This window comes from Takifugu flavidus, chromosome 3, assembly GCF_003711565.1.
Source record: "Takifugu flavidus isolate HTHZ2018 chromosome 3, ASM371156v2, whole genome shotgun sequence".
NCBI classification, from domain to species: domain Eukaryota; kingdom Metazoa; phylum Chordata; class Actinopteri; order Tetraodontiformes; family Tetraodontidae; genus Takifugu; species Takifugu flavidus.
Genome location: NC_079522.1, coordinates 7,935,089 through 7,948,818, shown reverse-complemented (window position 1 = coordinate 7,948,818; position 13,730 = coordinate 7,935,089). Strand labels below are relative to the sequence as shown.

Here is a 13,730-nt window from a genome sequence, read left to right as displayed (position 1 = left end):
ATTTGCTTCTCTAATGACATCCACCCATATTTCAAAGAGTACTCCAAATCTGGGAACTGCCAAGGTCTGTTTGTTTTCAAAAACCTGTCTATTTCTACACTAGCTAGTTGTGATAGATTGAGGATTAGAGCAGCTTGATAACAGGAGTAAAACACAGATTGTGACATCAAGAAAGATGTTTTGATAATTGTTTTTGTCATTTTCCCTCCAATTTTCTGAGGCCCTACGAGCACCAACTGCACCATCTCAAGGGCCCACACTCCCATTGTGAAAATCACTGCGTTAAAAGATTTAAGGAGTTACAATAGTAGTATTTGCAAAGTAAATTACAAAATATAGAGTAAATTTGCTCCATTCATCTAACAAAGCGTGATCTTAGATTGCATTATAGAGCTTTTTTTCATTTTCAACTCTTCTATAATGGATTACGGTGACGTTACTCACCAGCCCTTCATCAAAGATAGTGAAAAAGGTGAACCTTTAGAGGCAGCAGAGCAAAGCCGACTCCTAAAAGCAGGTTAGCACAGAGAGGCTCAGACACAGGCCAAAGAGATGCTGAGAGATGGAGCTTTTGAAGAGCATAGGATGACATCAGGACAAGAAAAGGATGAATGCAGAGAGAGGATGGAGAAACTGGGGTCAAAAAATGCACAGGAGTCTATTCCTGAAATCCTTATTCCTGCAGCAATCGTGAGGTGACGTTTCTACATTTTTACCCTGTTTTTCTGTTTGCACAGCTTTGGTTTTCAAATACATGTGCAACATAACATCCAAATGAGCTATAAATTTAGAAGCTTTCCCCCCAAAAACATCAAAACACCTCTCGCTACAGAGAAAGGAGATGGATCATTCACAAGGTCAGCGGGGGTACAACCAGAATGAACCACAGCCTACCGAGGTTTACAGTCAACTTGATGCGACCTCCATCCAGCTCCAGTCGCAGGGTGTCCGCCGACTCCTTGGAGGTGGTGGCCATCAGCAGGCCATACGCCCGCTGGGACATGAAGCGCAGCGACACGTCCTCGGCCTCTGTGTGCATGGTGACCGGCATGATGATCTTGAGGTACATGCTGCCGTCATAACTCAGCACCGTCGCCTCTGGATGGAGGTGTGAAGGAGGGGACAGAATGGGTGAGGAGGCAGAGAGGTAGAGCGGATGTGCTGAGGCAGATTCAGTATGACAGTACGGTATCCCCGCAACAAGTATATCTGTCTCAAGAGGCAGCTCAGCCATCGGCACTGCACTTCCTTTTTTTGTGGCTGTCCTTGGAGGTCGAAACTTGGATTTATTATAAAGGGAGCATGAGATGTATAACAGTAAAGATGTTTTTTATACGACAACCTAGGTTTTCAGCAGATGAATGTACAGTTGCATAATTACAAATAAACACAACGAGATGGCAAAACTCAAATAAAATAAATACATAACCTTTTGAATAACACTTAAAAAAAGAAGTGCCTCTTGTGTAAATGAATAATATATGTTCGAGCTCATAAAGATATTCCACAATTTTATTAGGAGAGAGGGAGCAGCCTGATTCCCAGAAAGTTCCGCTAGATGGCAGCAGAACACCACCCAAACAGGCATCAATGGCTGTCCAAAAGACAAACAGTTGAAACATCACCCTTTAAACCAGAGACATTTCTATCTCCGCCTTGATTTAAGCTTCCCTGCATCCCTCATTACCTTTCTTGCCTCACAAAATCCGGTACCATCACGGCTCACTAACCCCCCACAGGCATGCAAACACACACCATGAAGCGAGGCGCATGCAGCTAATCTGAATAAATCTGATGCATGCGGCAGATGTGAGGTGGATGTTAGGTCTAATATACTGGAATCGAGGTCGTACTGGGCTATAGCTGCTTGGTGGAAGGACACTTGTTCTCCTGCTCAACTTTGTTAAATAAGATGTACAGTGTTAGCAATTTAGCCTATCTTCTGTGCATGCCTTCAAGAGTTGCACATTCTACATACTATAAAAAATATTGTTTGATAATATGATGTTAGTTAAATAAAACAATTCAATTTCAAGACAATTTTAGGTTTTTATTGACTGGAATTTCATAGTTATATAGCATGAATTTTATGCTGCCCAGTGATGCCGCATGTAGGCCAGTTAATTTGTTGTGGGAGCATCCTTGGATGCATATATCATATGTTTTCTGTGATTAATATTTAAAGGAATTAACTTACCTATCTCACAGTTGGAGCCCAGGTATCCTGTGCCAGTGCAGTCGCAAATGTAGCGGTTCCAGCCCTCTTTGCACAACCCCCCATTGGCACAGGGGGTGCTGCTGCAGCGCTTCTGCAGCTCCCGGGTGCAGAAGCTACTCACACCGATGGCACTCTGGATCTCGGCCAGGCGCCGGACATCTCGGCTCTTGCCGTCAATGAAGAGGTCGCGCACGCAGCCCACGTAGCCGTAGTTGAGCAGTGCCGTCCAGACCTCTGGTGGCAGGATGAGGTCGGACTTCAGCTCCGGCAGGCCACCCAGGTACATGTCGCTGTCGAGGTCCAGGATCTCGCTGCCTTCGGGGGAATTGAAGGGTATGCTACGACTGTTGACTGAGATGGAGCCTGAAACCCACATAAAAGGCCCTAAATCAACCAGAAACTAAAACCATAAAGTCAAATCTGAGTTGAAAGGATTTTCAAAATCACATATGATAAAACATTTGGCTGCTAGGAGCCCAGAACAGATATTTTAGGGACATAGAAAATGGACAGATGTACAGGAGACAGGTAGGATGGATGACTGAAGTGTGTGGTTGTGTGTAATCCGCCTTTAATAGGCTAAATGGAGGCGAAGGGAACCATAATGCAGCAGGGAGTGAGACAAAAGGCTCCCGCTCTGCCTGTGATTAACGAGTCTGTCTTAATTTTCTATTAAAAGCCAATTACGGATCAGAGCGACGGCTAGATCACACGCGCGCATGTAATGGCGCGCGCACGTCCTTATTATAAGACGCCATTAGAAAGGAGATATAATGTCCTAGGTGCCGATCCTCCTACGGATCATTCATTATGCGCCCACTCCAGCGTGCATATCTCCTTCCTTCTTTGAGGATAAACAAAACGAAATGCCACGAGTTGCATTGTTAAAAGAATAACGCAACGCCATTCCTTCACCAGGGTGATTACAGACAAAAAAGGGTTTATAACAACAAAACTTTTCTGTGGTGGACAAATTGGTGAGCGCGTCTGAATCCCTCTAATCCTGTCAAAGGAGGTTTGGAACACAATGGAAATTTAAAAAAAAAAGACAAATGTGTTCGTTTTGTCAAATTTTCGGATTGTGTTTTTGGAGCAAAACAAAGCCACGAGCGCAGTTATTTCGAAATGCAAATTTATTACATGTCATTTCTGACTGAGAAGAAGAGAAAGTCTCACCTTTTCTGCCCTCCCTCTGGAAATCCACATGGCACCAGTCCCCGTCATTGACCTTTTTGTTGTTGGCCTTCAGCTTCGTTTTCCCAGAGCCCATATCAATCAGCAGGTACAAATACCCGTCCAGGAGCTCCATGGCAAAGTAATCGGTCTTCAGCTCCCTCCCGGGCTTCTGCTCCTTTGGGCCCTGGGGGCGTCCGTGGCTGAACAGCAGGAGTCCGCTGGGCTCGGTCGTGCGGAAGTCAAAGGAGATGGAGCCGGTTTTCTTGGTGTTCCACTTAGGCAGCGAAATGTAGGACTCTGGCGTGTCGAAGGTGACCGGATCCAGGGCAGCGACGTCCTCGCAGCGGAACACCAGGTCGCCATGGAGGGTTATTTTGGGGTCGTGCTCGATGGCCAGTCGAGACAGCTCCAACTTAAAATCATTGTTCTTGTACACGACCTGGAGGACGGTAAGAACTAGCGTTAATGTCTAAGTGACTCAAAACCTAAAAGAGACAGAAAAATTTGACCAAGGCCTCCATGAAAGGCTTCCAGACAACAAACTCCATTTCAGAGATGTTTCCATTTTACCCGCGTTCTTTGCTCCCGTTGCACTTGTGTGGGTGAAACACTCCGAAACATTGGAACATGTGCACGTCTGACAGGTTGAAAATGCTCCAGGGGGCACGCAGGACCAGACAGAAGTTAATATCGCCTCCAGCTTCAATACAAATGTCTCTGACGTCCTTTGACAGAATAGAGATTCAACGATACAGCTTGGCATTTGCATCTGGGCCTTATTATGTGAACTCATAATGGATAGATCGCTTTTTGGAGGTCTGTTTTTCCTCTTTTTTGAAACCAGGCACAGCTTGATTTAGGAGGCTGCCCTCAAGGTAATAGTTTAAAGTGGCCAATGAGGCTTTTTTCTCTGATTGTGTTTGTGATGCTCAGAGAGAACGCTGAGAATAAAAAACAGCACTTCTCTACTCCTGTATGTGTTTCTTTATTCGATGTTGCTTTAGTTGGAAAGTTGAGGGAATTAGCCTGTAATAAGAAATACTGATATTTGATTGGAGAGCAATGACACGTTTTTCATCCCTTTTTCACATTGGCCGTGCTAACAGGATAATCTGTAGTGTTGCTGTTTGCTGTATCTAATTTCACATGACTGCTGCTGTCGCTGTTTTTATCACACTACCTGTCTAAAAAGCTTTCCAATTAGCTTTTAAAAAAAAAAAAAAAATCACAATTGCCCACTCTCCCCTGCTGTGGCTGTCAAGCACCACACCTACGCACGGCCAAACAATGAGTCACAAAAAAACACATATTCTATAATTTTCCCGAACCCAAGACTTCATCCCCTTTATTGGTCACGCTGCTACAGAAAATGCACATCTACCATGTCATCTTTAGCAGAGAATAGCGGCAGTAATTAGCAATAATAATGCTGGAAATGGTTATTATTAAATATTGGCTAACCGGGTAAATGGTTACAGAAAAAGACAAGGAGAAAAAAGATGTGATAGGGACTATGTTTATTAATATTTCATTTGAACATAACTCTGCTCTTCACATTAGTTTATTCTCTAAATGTATAATTTGGGAGTGCTGCTAATGTTGGCTGACACAAAATTGGGTTTAGTAGATGATTAAAGGGGAAAGAAGCTCATTTAAATCTGTTGTCACTGGAAACAGTATGTGACTGATCCAGAGCTTATTATGTGGTTCATGCTGGACCATGAATGCACCATTAACAAACAGATGCAAAGAACAAACATTTCTTTGCAGTTTCTTGAGAATAACAGCCACATAACTTTCAATTTGTGATATTTAACAATTCCAATTTAGTTGGATCAGTAGAGTTTCCTTCTATAAGACACAAGGTCACATATATACATAGAATTGAACCTGCACTCAGGTTCCTGTTAAAGGCCTTAGAAGAAAAACAATTGCAGATAAGGTCTAATAACATACAGTGTAAAGAACAGTTTCTTGCATGTCTACTTCTAATATCTTCAAAGACATTTGTCTTTCTGGTTTACCAAGAGAAGAGCTAGTTTTAACAGTCTAATGAACCAAATGATCAAGTAGACAAATTTGGCTATTTTAATCAGTGAGCAATATGGAATCCAAGAGAACCCGGGCACTTGATTTTAATTGACCCACATTTTCTCATAATTATTTTCTCAAGTTTTCTATAATGCATTAATTGATTTAATTATCTTGGCAAAACAAAGTCCATACTCTCATGTTAACCACTTATTATTTCATTATATCAGGACAAGAAAATCTGCTCCCGCATAATAATTACTTATTATAACGCTATTTCAGGATAATAAAGTCTGTTTTCTCACTATAATGGCCTATTGTTTTGCTGTCTCAGGATAACAAGATATATTTTTCCTTGATTTAATTTCTTTGTACATTTATATATATGGACATAACAAGTTTGTTTCTGAGGGATAGTTAATCATTTCTGATGATTGCATGATGACCCAGGCGATCCTGATTTCAGCCTTGAACAGAGGCCACTCTTGCTTTAGCTACCAGGAAGTGACACTTAAATCTCATAGCTAGTCAATGCACTAAACGTTTGCGTAGGACTCGATTCTGATCTGTCATTTCAAAAGATGGAACAAACCCGGTGACATCTAAAGACTGAATAAATGAATGTGTTATCAAAAGAAAACAGACTTTGTTGTCCTGAGATTTAAAAAAAAGTTATCAGGCAGTAGATACTACTTATAAAAAATAATTTTAAAAGTTTGTGGTTTCTGAAGGACAAATATCAATATTGTTTGTTTTGCCGGATGCCTACCATAAATTCCACACAATAGAGCACGCCTGACTATAAGCTGCACCACCTAAATTTCATAAAATTTAAGAAAAAATAAACATATAAGCCACATCTGACTATAATCTCAGGTGGCCACTTTGAAACATGATATCTTTATGGTACACAGATAGATTATTTTAAATGTTTGATTACAAAACACAGCAGAAACACAGCTGTAAAATGACAGAGTAACTCGCCTGTTAAAAAAATAACGAGGCTATCAGCTGCTGATCATTAGCCTTTAACTTTACAGCTGCATCTTAAGCATTTCTTTGTGTCTTATCCATGATGAGGGTCTGTACATGAAGCACAAAAAGACTGTTCAAAACACAATTAAACTAGTGTCTTCCTCGGCGATTTACTGTTTCCCTTCAACCTCTTTGTCTTGCATTGATCGAGCACCCTCTGGTGGCCGTAAATATCCATTCAAATTCAGAAAACTTTATACTGGTGCAATTGAGGTAATCGTAAAAACCCATAAATAGACCACATTGCTTTATAAGATGCAGGGGTCAAAGCGTTTGAAAAAAGTCGCAGCTTCTAGTGCGGAATTTACGGTACTTTAACCATATGTCCAAGAATATGTCCACACTCTTTCTTTAGCAAAACATTTCTGTCATATTGGAGGTATAGTGTGGTGGTATGCATGGCATCTCACTCTAGGCTTAAAGGTGATTGGGCCCCAAAAGTTGCTGCAGAGCCCCTGCAATGACTTTCCCTTGAGTGAATTTGTCACTGGAAATTCTTTAAATACAAAACACAGCGAGTCAGGGGTTCGGAAATAATCCTATTATCTTGAGGTATTTGAAAGATTTCATGCCCATCGGGGCCATATAAAATACAACACAGGCCAGTTTTTGCCAAAGTGACACGATGTGTTTCAAATATTACCCTTTAACTGTTAATATGAAGCGATCTAATATATTTACAGACTTTTACCGTACCATTTGAGGGGCAGCATACCTTGACTAGAAATATAAAGGTCAGGCTTGGATGCAGCTGTGTTTCGTACCACAACAGAAGTTAGAAATGAACGTCGACTTTGGGTTGGTGGAGGATGAGAGTCGGCTGCGAAGGTGAGGAGATTTTATCAAACAGAGATGATCCTGAGAGAAGGCTACAGATGAATAGATAGGGTGTCCATGCAAGGTTGGGAGGGAGTGAGTGAAAGAGTAAAGATGAAGGGAAGGGGCAGCAGGTTGAGGGTATTCATCCAGCGCATGGAAGCAGTCGAAGAAATCAATTTTTAATTTGGCCGTCAGGATGGCAAAGCTGGCATGCCCACAGCACTAGCATGGACTTAATTACACAAAACTGCCCCCGAGAGCACGGAGATGACGAACAGAGAGGAAGTGACGGGAGGGGTGGGGAGAATGAGCAAGGGATGGCTGATATGGAGAGAGGAGTGTGAAATGGGTGACAACAAGGTCAACGTTTGGGAGGAGAAATCCAGGTTGTGGAGGGGAGACAGATGGTGTGAGGAATCCACGGCAACAATACTGGAAAGGGGCAGGGGAGCACAGACAGTCGATTTCACACCTCACCACTCTGACTGGAAGTGCCGGAATACACATGCATCTCACACACACACTATATGACTGAAGCGTCTGGGTGACTTTGAGCACACACACACAAGCTAGGAACCAAACACGCACTAATAACTTCAGAGGGCTTGGGTGCCTTTTAATGTTTCTTTTGCTGGCCTCTTCCTTTGGATTTTGTGCAGCCTGGAGAGTACTGGCCCATGAATCAAAGGCATTTGGCCATGTTGGCGGCATGAAAGCCATTTCCCAGAACATACAATAACTGATAATCTGTGTTCTGACACTGAACCAGCACAGGATGAAAATGTGCCACTGTCCTCATACTTTCCTTTTTTCATTTCCAGCTACCAATACCGCTATCCTCATTTTCTCTGCTGGATTCCCTAAATTGAGCTCCTCTCCCGCACCAGCCACAGCTGCGTGTGCTGGAAATTGCAAAGAAATTCTTTATGCACGAGAGATTGTTTGGTAGGGTTTTTTGTTCGAGGATGCTCACATTCAACCTTCGGTCAGTGTTCCTTTTTTCAATGCTACAGATGATTACCCTACACCATAGAGTTGTGCCCACGGTAATGATGGGCAAGGTAATTTAAACAACATTTCCAATTTTTGGAAGACCATATCTCACCACCTGAGCATTTTTAACACAGACAGCATGCAGCTAATCCTGGTTTAGGCATGGTTTGCCAGTGAAGCTTCAGGTCGCTTCAACGAGAAAATGCTAGTTGTGCTCATATGAACGGAACTTCTTCAAGCCAATTACTTACTGAATATGATTCATAAAGTAAGTCCACACAGACGATAAATATATGGATGAATGGACTGTATTTATATACATTTGAGGTAATTTTTCTATCCCATTTCAAGTACGCCTTCTCGTTTTAATGGGGGAAGTTGTGTATAAAAATCACCCACAAGGCCTTGTCAAAATCTGGGTTAGGCCTCAGGCGTGACCTTCATTAGTCAGCATAACTTGCAGAATGCCAGCACCTTGAGGAAACCCTTAAAGATCTGAGGCAGGATAGCTGGTTTTTAAAGACTTCCTATTGCTCCCCTTCAGCTGCAGATATTTTGAGTAAGATTAAAATTAATCCATCCCTGCCACTACTAGCCTGTTAAATATTATGACGTAAGACAGGGGTGCTCAATACGTCGATTGCGACCTACCAGTCGATCGCCAATAGTTTTCTAAATAAATATAATGGGACTTGGTCATTAGCTAGTAGTAGCTCACCTGCTGAAAAAGTGTGGGCACCCTGACGTAAGATATTGTTTTATATATTTGTCTTATTTTGTGTTGTACATCTCCGTTTGTCTGGTTTGTAGGTTATTGTTTTTCCCATTGGCTGTAAATCAAAATGCCGCCTAGGGGATAATAGAGATATCTGAGAACACACACACACACACACACACACACACACACACACACAGATGAGTCAGGATTTAGGAACAAAATCCCTCATTCACTTTTTTACACAAAAAGACGGAGCTGCGAAAGCTGTTTTCTGATTTGGTGTCTCATTCAAGGACACCCAGTATTATGTAGTATGCAGAGGTCTAGAATCAATCCAATGACTTTTATATGACTACAGCAACCAGTGATAAAAGAACGAGCAGAAGAGGTACTTTTGAAAAGACTGTTAAATTATAAAGGCCTGTGGTTTAAGCATGTGTGAATGTCCCTCTGCCCCTTCAGATCTGTCTTTACCCATTCCTGATGGTCTTCTCAGCCCTCGCTACTGACTTCAAGATTGTTACTCGCTAAAAGGAACTGTCCACATCTGACTTGTGACAGAAATCCCACTGAGACTGCCTGCCAGAAAGTCTTTTCCTTCCAGTCAAAAATGAAGGCTCAAATTAGGCTGAGGTCTGCTCTTGTCTTTAGATTTTAGTTTGTTCCAAACATGTTTTTGTTGTTGTTAGCAACATACCACTTATGCTGCATATCAGATGCATTTCTAGCAGTTCTGTCAATGACTGGTGTGCTCTCACATTAAGATTAGTTTAACCATTATTCTTTCCCTTCCACATTTTCTACAGGACACCAGACATTTTTTTTTATTTGAATGTTGAAAGTTTCCTTTAGTGACTAATCTATGCATGGATGATGTATGTCTCCAATGTATTGGATGTAACTTTCTGGCCTTTCCAATTATGTTTTCCACCACATTTTCCCATCAGTAGTGGGAGAAGAGAAACAACATTGATAATCAACATTGATATCACTTCTGTTATCGAGTGACGGTGACAAGACGAAATGTCAAAAATCATTGATTATTTTTTTTAACTTACATTATTGTTTGTTTGGCACTCATGTATACCCACATAATGCTTTGTAATCAAACCTAAAATCTGGAATAAATTTCTGCTATGTTAAATATTGCTATGCATTCTTTTTCGTACTTGTCATTAGCCTGCAGAGTCACAATTTGGTCCAATAAGAGATGACATTCAATTTTGCTCGTGTTCACTTCAAGGTTGTATCTGAGATTTCTTTGCAAAAACAATTGCTCACTTACAGAGCATCTTTCCTCACAAACTGTTAGAAGCTTGTCTCATTAGAGGACATATCCCCAACTCTAGTCCCTGTAAGTCCCCCACTGCCTGAAAAAGTGGAAAAGCAGCAGATATGATATAAAATTGTGAGAGGGCGGGGCCAGACGGCTCTGTTTCATTTTGAGAATGTTGTGTTTTTCCTCAGTCAATGACAAAACCTTGTAGTTGCAGCATGTTCCAGTTTTTTAATTCTTGGTAACCGATGAGCACTCTTATGCATGTTGTTTTAGGTAAGGCAGTAAACAGATTACTTTTAATTGATAATATTGTTGTAATGTTATTGACTACTTTCTAAAGTAACTATACCCCACAACTATCATGTTTTTGTTTATTCCCTGTGCACATCCCAGGAAGTTTCATACTGTGCCTTTGAAAACTGTATGTTAGATTTTTTTTCCCTCTTTAGTTCTTTCAGCATCACATCTTTAGCATCTTTCTCACATTTCTCTCATTTTCTCCTCTATTTGATACGATTAGCCCTTACATTTATGAGAGTCTTACACACACACACACAAATTCTGTATGTTGATGATAAATCCAGCCTTGCCTCGATGAGAGAGAGGGTAGTTAAACGCCTTGAGAATTTTAAGACCCGCTAGGGATCCCCCCTGATAGCAACCCAAATAATGAAAATGTAATTCTGCAGACTTAATTAACTTAGAGATAGGGCGATTACTGTGAGATCCATTAAACGTGATGGTAAAAGTAATTACTTATTCAATCAGGGTCATTTTATGAGGCAATGTGATGGCACCACGTTGCTTCGCTGCCATACAAGTCATTACATTTACAAGGGTGCATTACTTTCAAGATGTGATTGCTGTTCCTGACAGCTTGTAGCTTGTTGCTACAATTTGAAGATTGGTTGATGATGTTTTTGTGTACAAAATTTTAGGAAAAGGGAATGTTTTTATAGGAACTTTTTTGGATGTCGTTAACAACTTTTTTTCTGTAGGTTTGTGGTTTTCTTATCCATCTATCCACCCATTCACCCATCCGTCCATCTGTCCTTCCGTCCGCCCGTCCATCCATCCATCCATCCATCCATCCATCCATCCATCCATCCATCCATCCATCCATCCATCCACCAACCTACCCAATGAGGCTGGTCCTGGTCAAGGTTTCTTCCTGTTAGAGTTTTTTTGTTGCCACTGTTGCATGTCTGTGAGGAGTCTAATTTTAGCCGGGCGTGATGTTTTAAAGCTTTTTTTTTGGTGCTTAAAGGTGATAGATTTAGAAAAAAAAATATTTTGGTGGACAAGATAACTGGACCCATCCACACTAATTCTCTGACTCCGTAGCATACTCCAACAGGAAAATTTAACCTAAATTCGACCTAGGGCTGTAATTTCATAATATTTTAGTAAATATATTTTTTATTGCCACATATAGTACAATAGCATATTATAACTCACAAAATCTGTCAGGAGAATCAGAATCATGCACTGAGTATGATTAGAGGTTGTTTGAGGCACTTTGGAATGTGCTTTCATACTAGTATGAGTAATGTTGACTAATGTTTAGAATACAGGCATAAAGTCAAGTTCTTTTTGTTCCTTTCCAAACTATCCAACTGAGCACAAGACTTTGTATTAAAACTGCTTTTATATAAATGCCCACTTTCTCGAATTGAAAAAAATAGATGTTTTGTAAGATATAGACAGCCTGAGCAAACTAAGATTTAGTATCTACTCCCAATATACTTTGCATTGACAATACAGGAACAAACAGAACTACTGCATAACAGCAGCAATTAAAAATATATTTGTGGATTCATTCTTTCAGACCTCAAATATTGGGAAAGTTTAGTCCCCGGTCAATTTCCATGGAATTGTTCTTTAAAAGACAGAAAATCTATAACCGGCGGTACAGGTAATGCTAAAATGCTAATGTTCCATAGAAGCAGTTACTATTGCAAGGAACAATCAGCTAAAAGAATAATATACGTGATTGCATAACATAGCGCAGACTTACATCTTTTAGGCATCCCATAAAGTTGTTGCTGACAGGCGATCCGGGTAGGTCGGCCGTGTTGGGGCTCCCTCCGATGTAGAAGAAGTCGTCCGAGCCCAGCATGGTGTAATCCTCCTGGGTGTAGCCAGTGGTGGTCAATATACCATCCACTGAAATGGTCACCTGGCGTGGGCGTGGCCCATCGCAGACAGATGAAGAAGATGGAGACGCAGAGAGCGATGACAGATGCAGAAGATAAGAAGAGTAGGGAGAATTTGAAAAATGAGGAGGAGAAACAAGGAAGATAATTGTTTAAACGGCAGCAAGAAGTGATGCTGTGTCATCTCGCATGTGAGTTATGATGCCACTCAGACTCAACGCTTTCACTGTTGTGTGCAGTTGCTAATCGAAAACTAACAATACAATAATGCTTTCTCAACCCTATAGTAACTATTGGTTCAAAACGTCATAGGCTACTCACTTACATATTGAGTTTTTAATTCTAAAATAATTATAAGTTTGATTTGGATATATACTGCTAGGCAGAGGTCTAGTTCTGCACAAGCTTTTAGCCCCCAGTAGCCCCTTTCCCTTCATGGGAAGTTATTTACCTGGGATTTTGATAAGCCTCTGTGCGTTTCCACCAAAATTACTCCCAAAAATAACTTCCCGCAACCATAACTTTTCTCTTGAAAATATAAGTATATTGTAAGGAGGTAGGACCGCAAACTTGCTGAATTTATGTCTATAAGCTTCACTCAAACAAGGGAAGGCACAAAAAGTGTAAGGAGGACAAGATTCTGGCTCTTTTGAGTGCATTTACTGTGGAAGAAATAAGGGACTTAAAATGACTGGGGGCTTTGAGAGCATATGTGACTAGCTGATTGAGCCAAATGTAGGACACATGACAAAAAAATCCTGAAAACTTAGCATAAACAGGATCTAAAGGGCCACCACGACATTTATGGAACTTTAGGGTGCAGTGGAAATGCAAACTACACAGGATAGCATGACTTCTTTTAACCAAACATTTCAATTCAGGTAGTAAAAGATGTTGGAAATGTCTGGAAAAGGGGGCAAATGCAAACAAAGTAAATCAAATACACGTCTATAGCTTCACTATGTTATGGCTTAGCAACTGCAATCAACAGGTCAGACACCCATCTGAGTGAACATCTTTGCATTTTCTTGATTTGATGTTTATTTTTTCTTTCGCTTTTGCACTTTTTTTATGTCGTACTTCCCATGTAAAAAGGGCAACCCATTTTTATGTCTGCTGCATTGCTATGGTGTCGAGAAGGAGCAACCATACAGGTCAGGCGTGGAGAATCATAAGCTAACACTGGGGATGTGGTGGGGCAATCAGAAGGGCAACTTTGTTTATCTTGCAATGATAAAAGAGACCTTCCAGGAAGCTTTTTAACAAACAAGGGGACTTTTTTTTAAACTCACTTTCACCAAAGCC

At 41.0% G+C, this 13,730-nt stretch overlaps 1 protein-coding gene across 8 annotated transcripts in view; it reads right to left on the bottom strand.

Moving 5' to 3' along the window:
• The window catches only part of nrxn2b (neurexin 2b), a 460,093-nt gene that overhangs the window by 249,530 nt on the left and 196,833 nt on the right, over window positions 1-13,730 (bottom strand). For all 8 annotated transcript variants that reach the window (XM_057026456.1, XM_057026464.1, XM_057026463.1 and 5 more), the window contains 4 exons: window positions 12,287-12,448; window positions 3,395-3,833; window positions 2,198-2,581; window positions 895-1,098 (listed from right to left, as the gene is read on the bottom strand). In XM_057026456.1, the coding sequence (XP_056882436.1) occupies window positions 895-1,098; window positions 2,198-2,581; window positions 3,395-3,833; window positions 12,287-12,448 (1,189 nt within the window). The remainder of the gene's footprint in view (window positions 1-894; window positions 1,099-2,197; window positions 2,582-3,394; window positions 3,834-12,286; window positions 12,449-13,730) is intronic.